At 42.8% G+C, this 24,993-nt stretch overlaps 1 protein-coding gene across 3 annotated transcripts in view; it reads right to left on the bottom strand.

The window, feature by feature from the left end:
* PDE4C (phosphodiesterase 4C) overlaps positions 1-24,993 on the bottom strand; it is a 67,709-nt gene that overhangs the window by 29,983 nt on the left and 12,733 nt on the right. Inside the window, exons 2-7 of one of the 3 annotated variants that reach the window (XM_081958692.1) lie at positions 18,174-18,365; positions 16,240-16,276; positions 12,212-12,285; positions 9,508-9,560; positions 6,845-6,957; positions 3,285-3,378 (exon numbers count right to left, since the gene is read on the bottom strand). In XM_081958692.1, coding sequence (XP_081814818.1) covers positions 3,285-3,378; positions 6,845-6,957; positions 9,508-9,560; positions 12,212-12,285; positions 16,240-16,276; positions 18,174-18,365 — 563 coding nt within the window. Of the gene's footprint in view, positions 1-3,284; positions 3,379-4,840; positions 4,914-6,844; positions 6,958-9,507; positions 9,561-12,211; positions 12,286-16,239; positions 16,277-18,173; positions 18,366-24,993 lie in introns of those variants that run through there. The other 2 variants (XM_081958694.1, XM_081958693.1) reach the window with 2 other exon arrangements.

Raw genomic sequence — 24,993 nt, 5'->3', positions numbered from 1 at the left:
CAAAGTGATGTTTCTAAGACCAGCCAGGGTCTCCCCACCTCACCTGTCTTCTCTCTCTCTCTCACACACACACACACGTTCACACACACGTATATACTCAAATTTGTACAACACATGAGAGAAAAAAAGTCACATACATGGAGAGAACAAACGGGGAGAACTTTCTGTTAAACTATTTTGCAAAAAGCAAGGCTATAACCTATGTGACTTTTCTATAATGTTTTAATTTTTAAAAATTGCTAAGCAAAATCAGTTTATAAGCACCCATAGTGATATAATCAAAGCATATAATTAATATATATATAAGATATGAATAAGAACAATTGGATTAGGATTTCCTTCCAAGATAACTGCTTAGAATGCTTTTTGATTGGTCCATTTTTTTTCTTTATAAATGATAAACGTTCGTACTCATTTTCAGACAAGTTTCTTTATTGTAAGACTGTCATTATCTGGACTGCATACATCTGGATGATTGTTAAAAGGCGGCAGTTAGAAATTAGACAACTCTAACTTGCTGCAGCCATCTAGTGGTTGTCCAGATGTTTTCAACTTCAAGATGGTAATTCTATTCTAATTACTCTTTTTTAGAAGTGTTGTATTTTAGACATATTTTTTCAATGACCTTCAAATCCAGCAGAAGTTTCAGTTATTCGGGGTCATCTATTATTGATTTTTTTAAAATTTTAAAATAATTAAATAAAAATAAATTCTATTGTATGACGATGACATCCACTCACTAACAGAAGAACTTTAAAAGACATCTTCTCTTGCAAAGCTAAGAAGAATGTACCAATTTTGCCTGCATCTTTGCCTCCTTGAAAAACAGGAAGGCAGACTGAAGTAGAATTTAGGCATTTATTTTATAGCTTAATAAAGACCAATGTTTCCCTTCTTTTGCCAGTTTCAGTTTGCATATCAAACTCAGATTACATATATTGTTGCCTACTGTTCTTGTGCATTATCAGTGCACTTGATGTATATGTGGCTATTTTATATATTTCTACCTAGCTTCCCCTACAATTGTTTTTCTAGGTGGCTTACAACAAAATTATTATAATGGAATAATAAGGGCAACACCTAAATCACTATGAAAATAGATTGTGCGAAGGATTAAAAAGAGTGCAAGAGAAGCATTTCTCTCTGAAGTATTAAAACAGCCACTTCGCTCACAAAACTCATGCAGTTCTTTCTGTCCCAGTTGTCTCTGCCCGTATGTGCATGCATAGTACATGTGGGGGGAAAAAAACCATCAGAGAAATAAAATAACTGGACACACATGCATGAAAGGGCCAGAGAAAGATTTCAACATATTCATGCCAGCCTTGTCAAGGATACGGTTGCCTTCATATTTTCAACAGAGGTACTTGGAGAAATGGCTCTTTTGAATGCTATGCTCAGCCTTGATAGTAAAAATGAATAGGGGAGGAAAAAGGAGAACGATCAAATAAGAAATCATTCAATTCATATTCAGAAGACCAAGGTGAATAGACAGGTCTTAAACAGGATTCTAAAAGGTATCATTGGAGGCATGTGAATTTCAAGGATTGTATTGTGCCACAATACAGATGCTGCCCCCAGAGCGAAAACCTACTTGCCTACTTGCATGTGAGTGCAAGATATCAATTTCTTCAATAGAGCATATAAAGAAGTACCGATGACCTAATGGACTAAGACCATTTTAACCAAGTTTTTAAATTGTCTATATTATTATTCTCTGGATATATCCATCTTTTGGCCAATTTGTCTGGCTGAAAACTGAGGATAGCATTTCATGAATCAGATAAAATTTGAAGAATTAAAGTCAGATACATATTATTATATTTGGCTAATCTCTGTATGTTTGCATTATACTATTCACATTTGGTAAGTGGTATTCTACACAAGAATTGATGTACATTTGCTGCCCAGCGTAACCTAATTTTTTAGACTCACTGATGATCCATGAAAAGGATCTTGTGATTGCAGTGATCAACATACAGTCCCTATTCAAAAGGTTAATTCCATTTTGGGAATCTTTAGGAAAAGAACTGAAATTAAATTGGCTTTGCTGTTAGTTGATAAATCATCACAGCTGCTATTTAGACATTTATTTTGAGGATGTTTAATTCTTCTAATGTTTTTAAATTGCTTTATAATGTTAGAATTGTAAGCTGCCCAGTCACTTGATTGAGTAGGACGGCTATAGAAATTGAATGATGCTATTAGCTTCATAGTTCTAGTATACAATTGCTAAACTTAATGTTTTTTATAGTACTGGAAAAGATGCAGAAAAGAATAGCCAAAACAACACAGGGCTAAAGCTAATTTGCTATCAAGAAAATATGTAAAAAATGGAAAAGGCGGGAATTTAGATTAAAAAAAGATGTACATTAGAGGAGATACTCTAGAGATGGATTAGAATAGTCAAAATGCAGCAATGGTAGATAAAGGATCTCTCGGGAAGAGAAATTTAATGATAAGATAATTAAGGGAACCACTTTTCAGCAAACAAAAAGTTTAACTCTGGTGTTCACCGTCCGAAGTCACAGTGATGCTTGCTGACTTGAATAGTTTAAAAAGGAGATTAGACAAGAATGAGGTTGGCTGTTATTGTGCTGGTGTATGTATGTCACCATCAGTATCAGATGGAAGTACACTTCTGACTATTCATCACGGCGAAATACAGAATAGAGTTGGAAGGGTCTAATCCAACTTCCTGCTCCGTACAGGATCCACTAGTACATCTGTGCAGTTTTACTATCCAGCCTCGGCTTGAAGATTTCTAGAGAAAAAGAACTGATCATTTCATGTGGCAGTCTGTTCCACTGGTTATCAACATCTACAGCCAGAAACTCAGCTTGTACATGAAGAAGATGGCATGTATGTCTTTATTATAGAATTTCCAGGGATGTTCGGTTTGTCAATGTAGGAACAGAATACTGGGCTAGACAGCTTGGTAAGCCTGCTATAGCACAGCTCTCCAAGATTTCTCTTTATGGTGTTTTAAAAGAGATTAGTGGTAACCTCACAAGAAGGATGCTAGTTGTTCAAGAAACCTGGAATCCAAAAATACTGCAAAACAATTCAGTTTTTTTCACTTGTATTTCTAAAGTTCTTTAAGGCCTATTGCTTATGTTCCAGGATCAGAAACAGCAGTACGTATTGTAGGCTACTGTAGAATAACATTTCTTTAGCAGTTTACGTCTGCCTCCCCTTAGAGAAATGACTGGCCCACTCTTCCATATCAATTTAACAATTTTCTCAAGAATTGCATTTGGAAGACCATAAAGCTGATGACTCACCCAAGAATGTGTTGGAGATGTACTCGGATACCTGGTTTCCAGAACGGCTTGTTTCCGAGAGGTGTGTCAGTTCCCGATTGAGCATTCTTCTAAACTAGAGACAAAGAGGAGAGGAAATCAGCAACCTGTAAGGAGCCATCACAGCATTAGCATCAGGAGTATCTAAATCCCATGTGCCTGGCCTTAAAGATGCCACTGAGCCGGCAGCCATTGTTAAAGAAAGAGATCAGTGGCAAGGAAAGGTATTTCCAATGAGGTACTTCAACAGCAGAAAAATATCTCTACTTCTTAATTTCTGAATTTTCTCAGCTGGCTTCTGGTTATATTCAGAATCTGAGAAAGGATTGCCAAATTGCAAGCAAAGATGTCCATCCACTTGGATTTCTAAACATTAAAACAATAGGCATCGAGTTAGCATAGAAACTGAGACGTGAAAAATGAGTTAAAAGAAAGCAAATGTTGAAATGTGCAGAGGAAAAGATGAACCACATCAAAGTCTTTTGATGAGCTACAAACGTATTATCTACCTTCTCGTTATTTTGTAAGCTTTTAAATTATGCGCATTACTGGTCGCATATATGGCCAAGGAGAAGAAGAAACATCAAAGAAAATTTAAAAAAAATGACTTGGGGGATTCTGATTGCACGAATCTTAGCTAAATCTTCAGTTTTACATTTTTAAAAGTGAAAATTTTGAAGATGTTCAAACATCAAAGGTGAACTCAGGAATCTTGCTTTAAAACTAGTGTAAAAATTCGTTTTTATTTCTGGAAAAGAGGAGAATACCCCAAAAACTCCATAAAGAATTGGGTGATAAATACAAAGATGCATTCATGTTGTATATTTTACTGCTTTTCTCAAACATGACCTAATTCCAAGTCAGATGTGCTAGATCCCATCCATACCGAAACAAGCCTTCTATCCTATTATAGGATTCACCTTAAAGAAAAAGAATTATACTTATGGGAGACCATGTGGAGTTACACTCTACAATGTGGATTAAAGCACCTGGTCCTTTCCTAGAATTGTTTAAAAATTCAGCTGGTGGGAAGAAGAGTTCTGTGTAACTCAAAGCATGCACGATTGCCTCGGTTGCATTATTTTGCCCGCTTTGTAATAAGCTTCTTTTATAAATGTCTCTTCATCAAGTGACATATTATGTTGGGAGGGAGGGACAGGCACCCCCGCCCCCCGCTGCCCCAAAGTACTGTTTCATCTGGCTGACAGCATTATTCAGCCAGTTTCGCCAGAGTTCCTTCGAGAGTATTTTCAACAAGGTTAAAAATTAAAAGCATTACTGACGTATCAAAAGCAGAAGCCTCCCGTCAGCTCCTGAGATAAGGAGAGGATACCTGAACAATTAGAGAGAGAAAAAGGCATCCCCACTGCTGCAGAACAGCATGCATTTAGGGGTGTGCGTTCGTATGTGTGTGTGTGTGTGTGTGTTTCATGTTTTGTGTCTGTGACTAAATCTTTGCAGCGGCAAAACCCTTTTCCTGCACCCTTTGCTGGAGAGATTTGCCGAGAGTTGCATTGTGTCAGGGAGTCCCCACTTACCTTGATGCTGCTGTCCCAGAATGCGAACAACGAAGTGCTGGCGTCAGGCATCGCAACGCCAAAAGTGCCAGCTTGTGTGCGAGCCCACCCTTCTCTCTGAGGCGCCCTAGTCAGACCACAGATGCTCCTACCAAGGGCCCTGAACTAACGTCCCGAGCTCTGCAAACAAGGAGCCGAGGACTTGTCTGCAACGCTGAGAGTCAGGACAGAAGCTGAGGAGGGGGACGAAGTCCCCCCTGCATCACTGCCGAAGAAAGGTTCTTCCATGGATGTACCAAGGCTGCTCCAGCATCAGGTACCTCTCCTTTCTGCTGCCATCCAATCAGAAGCCAGAGGCACAGAGGCTGGAGCCAGCTCAGCTCTCCCATTGGCTGGTAGAGCCTCTGAGGAAGGCGATTTGCTTTAACCCCGATGGTGCCCAGGCACAACAGAGCATGGAAGAAGTTGCTTCCAAAAACTCTCTTTAGCAACAGCCAAGGCTTTCAGAGAGACCGGGGAAGGGGAATGCTGGGAAATAATCCCCTCCCCCCCATTTCACCTTTTTTAAAAGAAAACCATTGACAAATGGAGAGAGTCTTCTTCCAAAGGCTGGAGAGGACCTTTTTCCTTTTGTAAAAAGGGCTCACAGAGATATACAATAGTAGAGTTGGAAGGGACCTTGGAGGCCTTCTAGTCCAACCCCCTGCCTAGGCAGGAAACCCTATACCGTTTCAGACAAATGGCTATCCAACATCTTTTTAAAGACTTCCAGTGTTCGGGCATTCACAACTTCTGGAGGCAAGCTGTTCCACTGATTAATTGTTCTAACTGTCAGGAAGTTTCTCCTCAGTTCTAAGTTGCTTCTCTCCTTGATTAGTTTCCACCCATTGCTTCTTGTTCTACCCTCAGGTGCCTTGGAGAATAGTTTGACTCCCTCTTCTTTGTGGCAACCCCTGAGATTGAGGGAAGGATGATCTTTTTCAGGTTCTGGGAGTTGAAGTCCACAAGTCTTAAAGTTCCCAAGTATGGACACCCCTGGCTTAAGCTAAAACTGAATTTGGGTAGCTTGGCATTGGTTGGGGGACTATGCTCCAGGTCATCGTATTAAGCCATCAGGTAGTCATTGCATGTTATGTAAACCTTGCAAATGGGTGTTATTACACCACTCTCACGGTTTGGATTGTCCCCCACGTAGACGCTCACTTTTCACTGGCTTCTAGCACAGTGTATCTTTTTGCCCCCCTTATTATTTTCCACTTTGTTGAAATCAATGGACCCGGAACTTGGGAGTGTATAAAAATATTGAAAGAACTTATTTTATTGCCTTGAATGACAGGCAATAAAAGTTGCCAGTCATTTTAGCATTTTGAATACTGAGCCATACTTTTATGCCACCCCCTCCCAACTGTCTTCTCTGACATATTTTTTTTCTGCTTAAATACTTAAAAGTTATTAAAAGCAGTCGCTTCCGATCTCTTCTGACCCATATCATGGTTTGTTTATTTGTACGACTGGTCAACCGAGGCCGCCCTCCAGGAAATTCACTAATGCTTCTCTTCAGAGGGAAGAATAATGTGAACTGTGGGGAAAGACACTGGTTGATGGCCAGTGGCCCAGAGCAGCCCTTCCCTGATTCTAGTTGCAAGAGCAAAGGGATATAGCTTGGGAAGAGTTGCGTTGGACAAACAGGGGTTGCAGGTTTCTGGAATAACAAAAACTTGTTTTGCAAAGGTGGGTTGGGGAGTGTTCTAAGCAGCAGCCCCATTTCTCAACTTTCAGCTGTTCCCCAAATTTTAATCTGCTCCAAGCAAAAAGCCTGTGTCACTTCCTTGGCTTCCTCTTTTCTCACAAAAACTTATGCCTTTAAAAAAAAAGAAAAGAAACAACTCTATGACCATAACATAACAACCAGTTCTCTGCCAAAAGGGGAACTGATACTCAAGGTTGACAGTGGTCAAGAAAGAGAGAGAAGAGGGGAACTTCCTGTCTTTGGAGTTGAAGCCCAACCTGGGTTGAATGTCTTACCTTGTTGGAAGCCATCTCACTGACTGAATGACGAGTTTGCAAAGTCTCCAGCTGATCCAGGCACCAGTCCAACTCTTCCAAGGTCTCGATAGCCAACTTTTGGTAGGCATCCTCTATGAAATGCAAAGAGCATCACTGAAAATGCCATCTAGAAGGCATGTCTGTGCCACCTTAAGGAGTGGCACTGTTAGGTCTCCACACACACTGAAAATTAGGTTCAAAAGTGCCAATAACCTGGGTCACCCTAGGTGGAAACCACAGTGGTACATTCTAAAAAATGGTTCTAGTTTGGGAAAAAAAATGATCCAGCTTTTATTTTTTGCAGTTCATATGTGGCACCTCTCAGAACTATCAAGGTGGGGGCTAAGAATCATGGAGGCATCAGTAAGATTAAATAAAATGGGATAATATTTTAGGAGCTATCGAAGATCCCAGTTGTGATATTTGGAATCAGGAGGGAAGCAAATCCACAGTAAAGAGAACAGGATCATTTGATTCAGAATATTATATTAGCCTCTTCAGGGAACAAGATGCGGATCCACAAGGGATTGCCAGAAAAAAAAAGTATTAATGATTTATAGCAGAGTTGCTGCAACATAAATAAATGCCTTTATTTTGGACGATTTTCCTTAAGGGTTGCAATCCTAATATTTGAATTTGCTTTTGGGATTTTTCTTTTGTTAACATTAGCTCTTTTATACTGTAATTTTATTCTATAATAACTTGAAGCAGCAGTTTGGACATCGAATGCCTGCTGGAAAAAGTAGTTTGCATATATTTTAGATGGCTGGAGCAATGTTTCTAACCTCAGCAACTTTGGCTGGGGAATTGTGGGAGATGAAGTCCATACGTCTTAAAGTTGCCGAGGTTGAGAAACCCAGGGCTAGAGAAATAAGGTAGGTCTTTGCTCTCAAGGAGTGTATAATCTACATTTCAACCTTTCCTGGGCTCGTGCCTGATAGAAGGCTAAATTTAGTTTGTTTTTCCTTTAGTGTACAAGCTCATTCAGAGTGGCTTAGCATTATGCGTGAACCAAGGAGCTATACTTATTCAATATATCATGATCAACCAAACACTGAATTTTAGGGCAAAATCCTGGCTTTAGGCTGCCCTGACACTGCTTACCTTGTCCAAAGAGGCAGGATAAGGAAGCAGAGACAAGAAAGGGATAAAGAAGTAAGAGGTTTTCCTCCTTGCCATTCTGGGACTTTTGAATGCCATAGCCTAGGAATCCTGCTAAAGCGTACTTGGCCATAGCATCGGTATATAAGTTGCCTCCCCCTTGCATTAACCTATCTTACTGGGAGCCATCACCCCCCCCCCCACACACACACACATTTACTGCAGCATGTGCCTCTATGGCATCCCCTGCCTTCTGTCAGACAAGCCCACGGAGGTTGATATATGCTTCTGGAACCCATTTGCCCGATGTCAGGGGTCGACCAAAGGTTTAGCAGAATGCAGGAGAGAGAGAGAGGTGGTTCAGGTTGCCCCGAGGCAGGAAAGGAAGGGCTGCCCATCAGAAGGGCCTGTCTCTTGTGGGGCCGCAGAGACCAGCTGAAAGAGAGCGTTTTGAATAATGGAACAACTGACGTCAATTGGAGACGTTCCACCCGCCGCAGAGGTGGCATGAAACAGAGCCAGAGAAGGAGGGGCAGGGAGAGGGCAGCCCAGAGCAAACACAGACTGCAGAGGATGAGGGGCGTGTGGTGGGGATGGGTGAGAGGGCAGGTAACCCATGGGGTGGGGGGTGGGGAGGCAGGCCCTGGGAGGCTCCCATTAGAATCACCTGCAGCCAGCCTCAATACTACTCTCAACGAAAAGGAGCTGGTATCACCAATCATCCCCCCCCTTTTTTTCTCTTTATGCAGAAGAAACATCCCCCCCTCTTTCCATGGCTTCAATACAGTTGCCTGCTGACACTGCACACACACGAGCTTACGAGCTAGGAGGAGTGCCCCCCCTCCCGAATGTTTAGTTCGAACTTCTGTGGCACAAATTCACTTGGAAAAGAGCAAATCACTCTTTCCCAATATTCAGACATGGGAAAGGGTAAAGCACAGGGCGGGGGCTTGATGGTGGTGGTGGTCAGGGAGCAACTAAAGGAGGTGTGAGAGAAGTAAAATCTTGTAGGAAGACAGAGACAGGCTTGTTTTTTCCTCGCACCTCAAAAAAAAAAAAAACCCAGAATCTGCAGCACCTCCAATTTAACCACTTTTTAAAAAGCTTTTTTGCTTGCAGAGCTCAGCTTGCAGAACTCTTTGCCCATCGAATGTAGCGATGGCTGACAGGAGATTTTGACATATTCAGAAGGGAAAATGTATTAATAGCTGTTAAGCCGTGAACCAACAGTGAGGCTTCCATAGTCCGAGGCAGTCTAGCTCTGAATGTCAGTTGCTGGGAACAACCACAGAGAGGGCATCTGCTTATGAATCTCTCTTGCAGACTTTGTGGAAGCATCTGATTGGCCTCTCTTGAAAGCCAGATGCTGAATGAGGCAGACCTTGGATCCAAATCAGCTGATTTCCTTTTACAAGCTTATGAGCTCTCCAGTTTGTAATATGGGCCACCTCACAAGGCGAGGCCATTTTACTTCAACGAGAGTTAAAAAAAAACAACAACCAGAAAAGAAAAACATCCCAAAGACATCTGAGAAGGTTTACCTGATAGATTGACCTTAGAGGTAGAGAGGGGATTGATGGGACCAGATGATCGCCTGCAAAATACAGCATAAAGTTAAGCTTCTCTGAAGCCCTGTGGTTCTCTGTGGCTGGTGATGTGGAGAAGGGAAAAAAATCCCCAAATTTACTACTAATTTACTTGAGCTATTTACTCAAGAGCGCATCCCCCCTCCCCAACATAGGATTGCAGTATGGCTACCAGCATACAAATTATAATTGAACCATAAACTCTAATTTAAAGAAGGCTGCATCCCTAAGCAAATTTACTTGAAAATTAGCTCTGCCAATATGCCAAGAGGTTGTACTTCAAAGAAGTACAATTTTAAATGGGAGCAGTAATGTGAAATGTCTCCCCTACTTCTCTTTCTTTCAGAAATCTGGGACAAAGGTAGTTTGCACACAGTGAGCTTTCCCTTCCCTCTGGTCAAAACAGGCAAGATGGCAGAAATGGCATCCGTCCTTTTGCCCATTCAATCTCATGGTTGTAGTGAGTGACCCACTTCTTTGACCCCTTCTTGTAGGCATTTTGGCCTTATTGCCTTGTGACCTTGCATCTGCCATCTTGCCCGTTTTGACCTCCGCTGGGAAGACAGCTTGCTCTCACCCTAAAAAATGTTCTTCCCATCTTTGCCTCTGTTCCTTGTTGTGTTCCCTCTGTTTAGAGCTGCACCTGCGACCCTGAGGATGTGGCTTCATAGCTGTATTACATCAGCATTCCTCCTGGTCTTGAATCAGAGGAAAAGTAGGCCAACAGGTAAGCTTCACTGTGCCTCAGAAACCCGGCTGGGGAAGGAGGCTCAGGTCCAGATTTAATTCCCAGCCTCCCTTTCCTCTCCCACCATGTGTCTCCTATCAAGGGGAGAAACAATCACGAATTGCTCACCATTAGATGTGCCTTATGGTGCAAAGTTGAGGAACTCCAGTTTGTGCCTGGAATGGAGGTTTTAGTCACTTTTCAAGGGGCCTAAGCGAAGATCGATTGTTGGTCTTTGGAGATCAGCAATTCCATTGACAGAGTGGTGCAGACATGGGTTGCTCCCGGTTTGGCCCTGATCGGGAGGCTCCACCCACCTGTCTGGATGCTTCTGCACATGCGCAGAAGCATCGCAGGTGTGCAATTACGCACACAAGCACGACAGAAACGGTAGTGCTGGGATTTGCAACCAATCTCTGGGTTGGTAGTCACAGAAAGGAGCAGGAAAGAGCTCAATTCTTTTCCTATCACACTGCTACTCTTATGTGCCCCTCTGACTGGATATTTTTTTTGTTGTTGTTTGTTCTCTTGACATGGGAATATCAGTCTTCCGGAGACGGATATATTCATGTCAAAAGTCATATTTTTTTCCGGTGAGGGGGAGGGAAGGAAAACAACATAGCCAGTCAGTTGGGAAGAGCTCGCAGCTACATCAGGGGAGCTCTCTCTCCTGCATCACCCTGCTGCCCTCCAACATCCCAGCAACTGTTGGTGGTGCTCCTTTTTTAAAAAAAACATGGGAAGGGTCTTCTGGAAAATCATATTCCTGTGGGAAACAAAGGAACTTGCTCTTTCACTTTTTCACAGCCCAGGAATCTATTAAAGATGGAGCTTGCAACTGGTGACCCCACACAGGACACACAAAAACGTATTACAGTAGTCAAAATTGGGGTACCTCTCCCAAAAAGATAACACGAAGAGAAGAATGACCGTGCAAATCCTGTATTTGTTAGGACTAGCAAAAAAGCGAATACATTTAATCGGGTATATGATCAATGAGATGTCTCTTCCCTTGTTTATACGGACTGCTCTTTTGTACATACAAATCTATTAGTTGTTGGCAAGTTTGCCAAAACCTAGAATTACCAATCATCCAGAAAACTGACAGACCCGTAATCATAAAACAAAATGGTTTAGGGTTATGTGGGCAGAAATAGCACTTGGACTTACTGTATATATTGCTTCACGGCCCTCTCTAAGTGGTTTACAGAGTCAGCCTATTGTCCCCACAATCTGGGTCCTCATTTTACCGACCTTGGAAAGATGGAAGGCTGAGTCAACCTTGAGCCGGTGAGACTTAAACTGCCTAACGGCTGGCAGCCAGCAGTCAGCAGAAGTAGCCTGAAGTACTGCCTTCTAACCACTGCCACCATGGCTCGATGTTTCCATGGGGAGATGCCTCCATGGAAGCCAAGTGTCCAAATCTCTTGCAATTGACGCCAACATGGCCCCAGAGAGCAGGGCCTAGTGACACAATGGGTGTGTCTCTGTGTGGCTGCAACCGTCTTAAGCAGACAATAGAAGTTCAGCAAACTCAAGTTCTGGACCACACAGCCACCAAAAGCATCCTCAAGACAGCCAAATGTATGCACCATCAGACCATATCAGGAGAATGGAGAAGACCTCCCTGTAACAGCTTCTATTTCTGCAGCAGACGGGGGGGTGTTATGAGAACATGGTCCTTGCAAACGCTACTTGAGGCATCTTTGTACACAATAGGGAGGACAAAAGGACAATACCCCAGAGACAGTGTCTTCTGTCTGCACTTTTGCTTTACCAAATCATCCTGCAGAAAGAACTACAGGGTCATAAAAAAGGGTTTCTGCAGGTTGATTGAATGCCAAAGCGGGGCACAGTTTCGCCAACCACCCCTTTAATTGCCAGTCCCCACGCGATTCCTTCCTTCCTGCCCCATCTGAACCTGTCACTCACTTGTTGCAGACATGGTCCCGGAGGTGGGTCAAGACAGCAAAGTTGCTGCGAACTGTCCGCAGGCTGGCCAAGACCTGTGAGTGAGGGAAGAAGAGCATCCCTATGAATCAACCATGTTACGTATGTGTGTGTGTGTTTAAACACACACACACACACACACACACACACACACACACAAATACATATTTGAACCAACCCACTTATTGGATTTGCCTCCTACGGTGAGCCATAAATGAAATAAAAGATTAACTAGGCCACAAAGTTAGCCATGGTTAAAATTAACCACGTTTAGCATATTTTACGGTCTTAACTGACCAGGTTATACAATCCAAGCCTGAAAGTATGTTATCACTCAGGAGGGCCTCTAACCCTTCATACAACTTTTCCCTGAAAGCTCCCCCCCTTCCTCCTTTAGAGCGGGGGTCTCCAACCTTGGCAACTTGAAGCCTGGCAGACTTCAACTCCCAGAATTCACCAGCCAGCTGGCAGTTGAAGTCCTCCAGGCTTAAAGTTGCCCAGATTGGAGAACCCTGCTTTAAAGAATACTGTGAGGTTTGCAGGCGTGGGTTTGCAGTCTTTAGTCAGTCTCTTTTCCTCTCTGACTCCCAATTCCGCCTCTCAGTCGTCTTCTTGCAGCTACCAGAAATGGAAGTTTTCTTTTGCTGTCTGATTAAGGAGAAGATGAGGCTGTTTATAACCTTCCTTCCCAGGTAGTACCAAAACTCTGGCTCCCAGGAGGGAAAAATTGCATGCTCACTCCAGGTAGTGAATTCACTCTTCCATGCACTTCCCTTCTTTTAAGAGACAAAATGTTTTCCTCCTGCAGAACACTGTTATAGAACAGTGAGATATCCCAAAAGGAGGGATATGGGAATGCCAAACCATATGCAGGTAGTCTTTGAATTACAAATTGGGGCCAGAATTTCCACTGCTAAGCAAACAGGCTGTTAAGTAAGTTGTGCTTTTTTTTTTGGCCAGTTATTAAATCACTGCAGTTTTTAAGTGAATCAACGTCATTAAGTGAATCCAGCTTCCCCCGTTGACTTTGCTTGTTGTAAGCCAGTTGGGATGATCACAAATGGCAAACACATGACCTCTGGAGACTGCAACCGTTGTAAATACCTGCCAGTTGACAAATGCCTGACTTTTGATCACACGATTATGGGGAATACTGTGAGAGTCGTAGGTTTGAGGGCTGGTCATAAGTCACTTTTTTCCAACAGCAGTTATGCTGCAGTAACTTTGAACAGTCGTTAAAGAAAAGGTTGTAAGCCAAGGACTACCTGAATGTGAGGCATGTACAGTGGGGCAAAAAAGTATTTAGTCAGCCACCAATTGTGCAAGTTCTCCCACTTAAAAAGATGAGAGAGGCCTGTAATTGGCATCATAGGTAGACCTCAACTATGAGAGACAAAATGTAAAAAAAAAACCAAATAATCACATTGGCTGATTTGAAAATAATTTATTTGCAAATTATGGTGGAAAATAAGTATTTGGTCAATATCAAAAGTTCATCTCAATACTTTGTTATATATCCTTTGTTGGCAATGACAGAGGTCAAACATTTCCTGTAAGTCTTCACAAGGTTGGCACACACTGTTGCTGGTATGTTGGCCCATTCCTCCATGCAGATCTCCTCTAGAGCAGTGATGTTTTGGGGCTGTCGCTGGGCAACACGGACTTTCAACTCCCTCCAAAGGTTTTCTATGGGGTTGAGATCTGGAGACTGGCTAGGCCACTCCAGGACCTTGAAATGCTTCTTACGAAGCCACTCCTTTGTTGCCCGGGCGGTATGTTTGGAATCATTGTCATGTTGAAAGACCCAGCCACGTTTCATCTTCAATGCCCTTGCTGATGGAAGGAGGTTTGCACTCAAAATCTCATGATACATGGCCCCATTCATTCTGTCCTGTACACGGATCAGTCGTCCTGGTCCCTTTGCAGAGAAACAGCCCCAAAGCATGATGTTGCCACACCCATTCTTCACAGTAGGTATGGTGTTCTTTGGATGCAACTCAGCATTCTCTCTCCTCCAAACACAACGAGTTGTGTTTCTACTAAACAGTTCTGTTTTGGTTTCATCTGACCATATGACAGTCTCCCAATCCTCTTCTGGATCATCCAAATGCTCTCTAACAAACTTCATACGGGCCTGGACATGTACTGGCTTAAGCAGGGGGACACGTCTGGCACTGCAGGATCTGAGTCCATGGCAGCGTAGTGTGTTACTGATGGTAGCCTTTGTTACGTTGGTCCTAGCTCTCTGCAGGTCATTCATTAGGTCCCCCCGTGTGGTCCTGGGATTTTTGCTTACCGTTCTTGTGATCATTTTGACCCCACGGGGTGAGATCTTGCGTGGAGCCCCAGATTGAGGGAGATTATCAGTGGTCTTGTATGTCTTCCATTTTCTAATTATTGCTCCCACAGTTGATTTGTTCACACCAAGCTACTTGCCTATTGCAGATTCAGTCTTCCCAGCCTGGTGCAGGTCTACAATTTTGTTTCTGGTGTCCTTCGACAGCTCTTTGGTCTTCACCATAGTGGAGTTTAGAGTGTGACTGTTTGAGGTTGTGGACAGGTGTCTTTTATACTGATAACAAGTTCAAACAGGTGCCATTGATACAGGTAATGAGTGCAGGACAGAGAAGCCTCTTAAAGAAGAAGGTACAGGTCCGTGAGAGCGAGAAATCTTGCTTGTTTGTAGGTGACCAAATACTTATTTTCCACCATAATTTGCAAATAAATTCTTTCCAAATAAGCCAATGTGATTGTTTCGGTTTTTTTTTACGTTTTGTCTCTCATAGTTGAGGTCTACCTATGATGCCAATTACAGGCCTCTCTCATCTTTTTAAGAGGGAGAACTTGCACAATTGGTGGCTGACTAAATACTTTTTTGCCCCACTGTATACTAAGGGCAACAGGAAGATTGATAAAAATGATATACCATATTTTTCGGAGTATAAGACGCACCAGAGTATAAGATGCACCAAGGTTTTGAAGAGGCAAATTAAAAAATATATTTTTTGACTCTACAAACCTCCCCAAAACTGCCCGTTTTTTTGCAAAAACGGGCCCATTTTTTTCAAAAAAAGGGCATGAATAGCCCTTAGGGGGCTTGAGAGTGTTCTTGGGGAGGTGAAGCCTCTCACAAGCTATGCACGGCCATTTTGGTGAAGGGGGTGGAGTTTCAGGAGGCAGGAGGCAAAAAATGCTGTATTCAGTGTATAAGACGCACCCAGATTTTCAGCCTCATTTTTGAGGGGAAAATGTGCGTCTTATACTCCGAAAAATACGGTACATGGGATGCAGAGTGGAAGCCTGAGAAGCAGGCTGAGAACCGTTAGGGACGATTGTCGTTGGTTCTGTGAACCGGTAATAATAAAAAAGCTTCCGAGGATCACATGGCTCAGCTGTGTGAGCTGCGTGATCATCGGAAGCTTCCCCCTCCCCCGCTTTTTAAAGCATTTTTTTTCCTGCCGGTTCGCCTGAACTGGCAGGAAAAAAATGCTTTGAAAAGTGAAAAAAAGTTGACCATGCCCACCAAGTCACATGACACCCCCCACCAGGCCACGCCCACTGAACCGGTGTGGTGGGGGGATTTGCTGAAAAGCTATGTATAGCACGTTGGAAGCAGGGAAATTCATTATTTTTTGCACATATAAACTTGGGAATAAGGATGATAAAAAACAGATAAAAACAATTATGCAACATTAATTCCCCAAATATCTAGGTATGATATGTGACTGTGACCAATAAGTTTAAATGACTTTTAGAAAGAGTTCAAAAAAAATAATCAAAAGTGAGGAAGGGCCCATGAGGGAAGAACCCCAATGCTTTCCAGAGAATTGAGGCTACAATTCACAACCCTAGTGGCTTGGCCCCACGGCCTTAACATATCAGGTTGGAGGAAGCCGCATAGGGAACATGATCTCATTATGCTTCTGAACATGTTCTTAACTTGGCACAGGGACACAGCATGCCAAGATTGACAAGGGTAGATCATTTTCAGCCCTAAAGAGAATACCTACCTGTGCAAATGGAGTAACGATCAAGTCTTCTCCATGCCTGCAAGGGGAGAAGAGAAGGAATGTTAATGGCTACAAAGTCGAAAGAGTGGGTTTAATTTCTGAATCCAGCATGAAGTGCCATACGGAGAGCCCTATCCAGGTAACATCCCTGTCCTTAGCTAACCCAGAGTAACTGATGGTCTTAGAACTTGCTTTCCACACTATGGCAGACCTTTCAACATATCCCGGAAACCTGGATCAGAACCCGCCCTGTACCCCTTTCATAAGACTCTGTCCCCGTGCCTTGCACGAAATTCACTGAACTTGACATGGGATTGTTCTCAAATGTAAAAAAATGAGAAGCTGAAGAGGATTATTCGAGTTGCAAACATCAGGGTAGAATTCTTCTGCGGTCGAGAACGAGAAGAAGAGGAGTGAAAGAAGAAAGAGGTAAGGAGAGGAGGGTGGAAGGAAGAAAAAGAGAAGGAGAGAGGGTAGGAAGGGGAAGCGGAAGAGCAGGAGTAGGGGAGAGGTAAGGGAAGAAAGAAGGGGAATGAGAGGAGGAAGGAATAAAGTAGAGAAGGGAGGGAGGGAGAAAAGAAAGGGATAACAAGGTGGTGTTACAAAGGAATGGTAAATAAAGCAACCCAAATTGTATATTATAACCTATTAAATGGAATAACAAATGTATAAGAATGACAAGTGTAAAGAAGAATGACAATTATGTGAATTGTTATTTAACCATTGTTGTTAAATATTATATTATATTATATTATATTATATTATATTATATTATATTATATTATATTATATTATATTATTATATTAATTATATTATATTATATTATATTATATTATATTATTATATTTATATTATATTATATTATATTACATTACATTACTTTATATTATTTTATAATATTATATTTTATAATATTATATTATATTATATTATATTATATTATATTATATTATATTATATTATATTATATTATATTATTATATTATATTATTATATTATTATATTATATTATATTATTATATTATTGTATTGTATTTATATTATATTATATTATATTATATTATATTATATTATATTATATTATATTATATTATATTATATTATATTATATTATATTATTATTATATTATTATATTATATTATATTATTATATTAACTATTATGTGAACTTACAGTGGTATGTTAAGAGAGTAAAAAACAAGAAACTTTTATATATATAAAAAAAGAATTCTTCTGCGATCTTTCTTTAATCCCAGCTAGACTAGTCACTAGACTTAGAGCAGCTGGACTGCTGTTAGGGATGTAACCCTAGGCTTGGCTTGGCAATGTATATAAGCTATGATTACTTTACTGTTACTTTAAAAGCTTAAGATATGTAATTGGTTTATTACCTCAAGCAGCCATAAGAGGGAGCCAGAATGGCTGTTAGCTCTCTGTTTTTGTTAGACGCTGGTGGGTGTATTGTGAGGTATTGTGGTTTGCTACTGTTAGCTATATTTTGTGTGCTAGACTGACTATTTTGATAACTGAATTACTGAACCGTGTATGACTTGGACTGTTAACCGGACTCTGAATACCTCTATATTTCTACATAGTAAACTACTATATTTTTATACTATTCAGTGTCTCTGTATGCTGGTTTGTGCGTGTTATTCCATATCACTCTCATTACGCTTCTCTGCATACTCGCTCTTCTAACGGGGAGCTTAATTACTTAACAACTGCAAACATCCCAAGATGCAGTGTGGTCCCTGGGAGGCCAGTGTGACTCTGGTTTTACAGCCAGAAGAGGAGCATCTAGAAATTCCACATAACAAAAAATATCAAAGATGGGAAAGAAAGAAATGGGTTTTTGTGTGATTGGATGAGCCTCACTTTCTGTTAGCAAAAGACAGAAAAATGTACAGGGGTTACCAGTGTCCTCTGTGCTTACATGTCACTGCTGATGGAGGAATTGCGGGACATGCCTTTCGGGGACAGGTCATAGTCGCTGTCCGATCGGTAGAGGAAGGACTCCCGACGTTGGCTGTGGGGTGTTGTGCCTTGTAAAACAAGTCCCAGGCCCAGATTGGCCTGGGAACCAAGGGGACTTCGTCCTGGAGAGAAGCCATTCTCAACATCAAAGCTGTAGAAAGACAAAAAGAGAACGCCAAAAGGTAAAAACAATTGCTCCAGTTGCTTTGTTCAGTCTTTTCCTGTTGAAAGGGACATTTTATTTTTAAAGAAGATGGCAATTGTGGCTCATAATATAGACCAGTGATGGCGAACCTTTTTTGCCTCCAGTGCCAAAAGCCTGCGTGTGCACGCTATCACATGCGCTCATGTGCCCACCCCCATAATTGAATGCCCTTCAGCGCCATTCTTCCTGCGCATGCACGCATGACACACACCCCGGTTGCCATGTGCATGTGCACCCAGCTTTCTTGGAGCCTGGGGAGGGCGAAAACGCCCCCCTCCGCCGCCTGGAGGCCCTCTGGAGGCTGGAAACAGCCCATTTTCCGACTTTCAGTGGGCCCAGTAGGTCCGTTCGTCGCCCTCCCCAGGCTGCAGAGGCTTTCTAGGAGCCTGGGGTGGGCGAAAAACGGCCCAACACGCAAACTGGAAGTCTTCCGGGTTGCCCATTGGGCCGTCAGGGAAGCCTCGGGAGGGCGAAAAACGCCCAAAAATCAGCTGGCCAGCGTGCGCATATGTGCTGGCGCTGATAAGGTAACGCCTCGCGTGCCCTCAGAAATGGCTCCGCGTGCCACTTATGGCATGCGTGCCATAGGTTCACCATCACGGATATAGACTAAGCCTCCAATGAAATTACAGGTAGTCCTCAATTTAACAGGAGTTGAAGAAGGATGAAGGAAGATCTATTATGGAAATGAGGAATTGTAGTAAGAACTATGAAGCAATGGCACAATTTGCCTCTGGGTATTGTGGGTACCAAATCGCTGGAGGTTGTCAAGAAAAGATTGGACAACCATTTGTCTGAGATGGTATGAGGACTCCACCTTGGGCAAAAGGTTGGACTAGAAGGGACTTCAAAGTCCCTTCTAGCCTCCTGTCACAATCAACCCAATGCTGATAGCATCGCCAAATGAAAGATACCAAGGTCAAGAATACAGGCAGGATGAGCTTCCTGACCACTTTCTGGACATCTCTGAAAACAGTTGCCAGAAATAAAAGAGGGATGAAAAGTCATTGCATGCATCTCCCCCTTACATTTGGTCTAGTCATGGTTAAGACACCAGGCTAGAAAGCAGAAGATTGCAAGTTCTATTCCTGCCTTAGCCACAAAAGCCAGTGGGATGACTTTGGACCACTCATTCTCTCAGTCTAAACCACTTGGCAGGATTATTGTAATGAGAAAAATAGGAGGCAGAAGGAGTATTAGGTATATATGCTGCCTTGAGTTGTTTATAAAAATAATAAAGGTGGAATAAAAGAATAAAATGAAAATATCACAGAAAGTGTCAACACTTGGTTGATCTTGGCTAATTGTCAAAATACAAAGAATGATGGACAGGTGGTATTTTGGAGGAAGACCAGCAAGAAATCTCACAGTATAAGCTAGACCGGAACTTTAGAAAAAACGTCTCAGAAAAAGGCAGTGGTCTGGTTGTCAAGGTACTCCAGGGAAACTTTACCTTCTAGTTTCCTCTTCTCCCGCAAGTAATTATCAGAATTTAGAAGGTCCTCTTACATTCCCTACTAAGAACTAAGCAAGTGGTTAAAAACACAAATACGGTGCAAATGATGGCATATTCAACACAAGCATGCTGAAAAGCATAGACAACCTTAAAGGATTAGCCTGAAGGTTACCTCTTTTGTATGAGAGGGTGGGGAGAGATAGGAGCTTTGTTTGCTTGATGAATTCGACTCTTTTTGTAAGGTTGGAATGCATTTTGTTTTATTACGAAAATCTGTATGGCCACCCAACTCATTCATGGTGACTCCTGTAAACTTGGGAGTTCTCTTGCTTTTCTTTCTTGCTATTCTTCTCCTCCACTCCTCTCCTCCTCCTTATGCTCTCTCTTCTAGGAGAGAGAGGAAGGTATATGGGATTATACCTAGATACTTTTGTGAGCAAGAGTAGCTTGTTTGTGAAAAACAAGAAGCAATGGATGGAAACTAATCAAGGAGAGAATCAACCTAGAACTAAGAAGAAATTTCCTGACAGTTCAACAACTAGAACAACAATTAATCAGTGGAAAGACTTGCCACCAGAATGTCTTTGAAGATTCTCCGTCATCCAGGTCATGGTTATCCCAAAGGTACATTTTCAAGAGGCAACTAGACTTCCTGGCTTTTCTTTGAAGACGTTTCGCTTCTCATCCAAGAAGCTTCTTCAGATTTTTGAATGAGAAGTGAAATGTCTTGAAAAAGCGCCTTTGGGACTTGCCACCAGAAGTTGTGGGTGCTCCAACACCGGAGGCTTTTAAGAAGAGATTGGACAACCATTTATCTGAAATGTTATAGGGTTTCCTGCTTGAGCAAGGGGTTGGCCTAGAAGACCTCCAAGGTCCATTCAAATGCTGTTATTCTGAAAGGTTTGCTATATTGACAGATTGTAGTGGAGTGTAGTCTGGAGTCTCAGGAAGGAGGGGCTGCTTCCCAGAAGGCAAAGGGGCAGCGGAGCTTTCATGTCTGGTTGGCCAGAAGAGGGATGATCCTTCCTAGCAGTTCACAGGGTATATCTATTGTTATGCAGATCATAGTTTTAGTCTGGCAAGGTTCTCTCTATAGGTGAATAGCAATAAATGACCGTATTTTTCGGACTATAAGACGCACTGGCGTATAAGACGCAACGAGATTTCAAAGAGGAAAGTAAGAAAAAAAAGTTTTTGTCCTCCCCGGCCCCCAGAAGCACTCTGCAGGCTTCAGCAGGGCTGGGGGAAGGCAAAAACGCCCCCTTTTTCACCACAACAGGGGCATTTTTCCCTTCCTCCAGCCCTTCTGAAGCCTGCAGAGTGCTTCTGGGGGATGGGGGAAGGCAAAAACATCCCCATTTGGGTGGAAAATGGCCCATTTTTTGCCCATTTCACAAAAATTGGATGCGGGGGTAGGGCTTTGGGAGGCCAAAAATGGCTGTATTCGGTGTATAAGACGTATCGACATTTCCACACTCTTTTAGGGGGAGGGAAAGGTGTGTCTTATACTCCAAAAAATACGGTACTCAGAAGTAACTCCACAAGTTTTTTTTTTGTCTGTTCTGTCTGACAAGATGGAGATCATCACTGTTATAAATGGGGCACCTTATTTTATAGGCAATTTTAATCATCAGTGGTTAGCAAATAAATGTCTTTGTCTTGGCCCTTTTTTGCAATATTGTTTCTGGCAGTTTTGTACATTCAAATGTAGGAGGAAATCTCCAAGATTGGTTTCAACTGGAGTTGAACCAAATGGTCCTGAGGATTGGATTAAATATGCTTTGTGGTCCCTTCCAGCCCCATGAATCTGATTCTTTGAGTTGACAATGGCGTAAGCTGGCAGGAGCACAAGCAAAGAGAAGTGTTCCAATATCTCAGTGTTCCAATATCCAATATAGCAGTATTCCAATATCTCAGGGGTTGCCACAAAGAAGAGGGAGTCAAACTATTCTCCAAGGCACCTGAGCGCAGGACAAGAAGCAATGGGTGGAAACTAATCAAGGAGAGAACCTAGAACTAAGGAGAAAATTCCTGACAGTTAGAACAATTAATCAGTGGAACAGCTTGCCTCCAGAAGTTGTGAATGCCCCAACACTGGAAGTCTTTAAGAAGATGTTGGGTAGCCATTTGCCTGAAACGGTATAGGGTTTCCTGCCTAGGCAGGGGGTTGGACTAGAAGACCTCCAAGGTCCCTTACAACTCTGCTATTGTATTAAAAAGAACAAATCCAGACAGGTCCATTACTAAAACATGGTGGAGATGTCATCTGGATCCAGGGTTGAGAAATGCGCAGGAAGAGCTCTTTACATTACATAAGCTTGGGTGAAGGAAATTCAAGATTTAAACCAGAGGGCCAGGTGACTTTGTTCTGCAGTAGTCGCTCTTCTTCATTATTAGCATTTCTTGCATGTGAAATAAAAATAACCTATCAATCCCAGCCTTGTCCTAGATTCCTCGGAACTAGTTTCCAAGTGCAGATTAGAGTTTGTAAACAAGGATTTGTTTACAAGGGGCTGCCACATATAAGAAGAGGCCAACCTATTCCCCAAAAGCACCGGAAGTCAGAACAAGAAGAAGTGGATGGAAACTAACCAAGGAGAAATCCTGACAATTAGAACAAAATCAGTGGAAGAGCTTTGCCTTCAGAAGTTGTTGGTACTCCATCACTGGAGGTTTTTTTCAGAATAATTGGTCAACCATTTGCTTGAAATGCTGCAGGGCAGGGGTGTCAAACTCAATTTCATTGAGGGCTGCATCAAGGTTTTGTTTGATTTGGGGAGGCCAAGGTAGGTGTGGCCAGCTCAATATCACTCATGTTGGGGGTGCCTGTGGTGGCCTGAGCACTCTGCCAGTAAAAACTGGGTCCCAAGCTCCATTTTTGGCTGCGATGGCCTCCTGCAACCCTCTGCCAGCGAAAACAGGAGAGCCCGTGAGGGCCGTCCATTTTTACTGGCAGAGGCATCACAGGCTGGTCCTCCACTGTTTTCAGGGTGGCCATGCGGGCCAGATCTAAGCACCCCATGGACTGGATCTGGCTCCCAAGCCTTTAGTTTCACACCCCTCCTATAGGGTTTCTTGCATGAGCAGCGGGTTAGACTAGAAGACCTCCAAGGTCCCTTCCAGCTGTTATTCTGTTATTTATTACCAGGTCTTGGCTGAAGCTGTGACATTATCACATAATTGACTTTGGGGGTTTAATGAAAAGAAGGACTAGGGGTGACATGGTAGCATTGTACCAATATTTACAATACAATACAATAGCAGAGTTGGAAGGGACCTTGGAGGTTTTCTAGTCCAACCCCCTGCCTAGGCAGGAAACCCTATACCGTTCCAGACAAATGGCTATCCAACATCTTCTTCAAGACTTCCAGTGTTGGGGCATTCACAACTTCTGGAGGCAATCTGTTCCACTGATTAATTGTTCTAACTGTCAGGAAGTTTCTCCTCAGTTCTAAGTTGCTTCTCTCCTTGATTAGTTTCCACCCATTGCTTCTTGTTCTACCCTCAGGTGCCTTGGAGAATAGTTTGACTCCCTCTTCTTTGTGGCAACCCCTGAGATATTGGAACAATGCTATCATGTCTCCCCTGGTCTTTCTTTTCATTAAACTAGACATACCCAGTTCCTGCAATCACTGTGGCAATGAATTCTCTATGTCATTTGGTGAAGGCTTTCATGAAACAACTCACAGTGCTAGCATTACTGAGAAGGAAATGCTTCTTTTCCCCTACTTTTTATGTAACAGGCACATATTTCTCCCCTAATTTTTACACATATTTTAGCTTCCCCTCCAATCCTGCCCTTCCCCCCACAACAGTTTTAAGGCTTTGATTCTGTCCAATGGCCAGGATTACTTATGCATTTTGGCTCTTGTCCTGTTTCCATGATGCCGTGAGAAAAAAGTGTGTGCCCCACCAGGGAGTAGGAAAAAGAAGGCAGTGGGGAGCGGCGGCATGCCAAGAACCACAGGTGTTATAGACATCATGAATCTGAGGAAACTTCTCACTGAGGACATTTGGAGGTCATCCCATCCAGACCTGGAATGAATCCGTTCTCTTGAAACTCAAGCCGCCTAATGGGCCCAAAGGATGGGACAGGGCTTAGCATTGCAATGCGGCCCACAGACTGAGCTGCAAATCAAGATGTTTACACCTCACAGCTCACTCCTGCTGTGAACTCACGTCTGGTGAGCACAAGTCGGGCCAGCAGCTAATTCCTCAGCCTCACCTTTGCAATAAAAAAAACCCCAGCCTGTGTGCTTTATAGGGTTCTTGGAAGGATCGCGAGGAGCGTACGTACAATGAGTTCCGGAAGACTCCAGAAAGTGTTTTGTGTATGCGGAATAACCTTAGACCAGGGATGTCAAACTCGGTTTCACTGAGAGCTGCATCAGGATTGTGTTTGAACTCAGGGGGTCATTTCGGGCGTGGCTGAGGCAGACGTAGCCAGATTGACATCACTCGTGTTGGAGGGGGGGCTGGGGGGGGCCTGCGGTGCCTCTGCCAGCCAAAATGGGCTCTCAAGCTCCGTTTTCAGCTGCGATGGCCTCCTGCAACCCTCTGCCGCATGAGGCCCTCCCGAGCTTCATTTTCACCGGCGGAGGGTTGCAGGAGGCTGTCGCTGCTAGAAACAGAGCCCGGGAACCCATTTTGGCTGGCAGAGGCACCGCAGGCCAGTCCTTCGCTGTTTCCAGGGTGGCCCTATGGGCCAGATCTAAGTACCCACAAGCCAGATGCAGCCCGCGAGCCTTGAGTTTGACACCCTGCCTTAAGTAGTCATTAAGATGCCATAAGTTTAAAGTCCAGAGAAGGTTCCTCAGCCATCTTTGCTTACTTCATAACATTCCTCAGGACCAATCCCTGACAGGGCAGCATGAGAACCTAACAATAAGTAGCATTTATTTTTTTTAAAAAACCCATAAAAGCTGTGCTGGATCAGAATTAATATAATTTACCCATCTTTTCTTCCCTGGTTGGACCTATTCAAGCCAGACTCAGGTAAACAACCCCCTTGCTTGTTGTCCAGAAGCTGATACACAGAGGTAGGCTGCTTCTGAATAGGGGAAGTTGCCAATCATTGCTGATCACTTTGAAGGCTCTACTTTTAGTTATCAGTTGATC

The sequence above is a fragment of the Natrix helvetica genome (genome assembly GCF_964273705.1).
Source record: "Natrix helvetica genome assembly, chromosome: 1".
NCBI classification, from domain to species: Eukaryota; Metazoa; Chordata; class Lepidosauria; order Squamata; family Natricidae; genus Natrix; species Natrix helvetica.
Note: the sequence above shows the minus strand (reverse complement) of the source record. Positions and strands in the feature narration are given on the sequence as shown.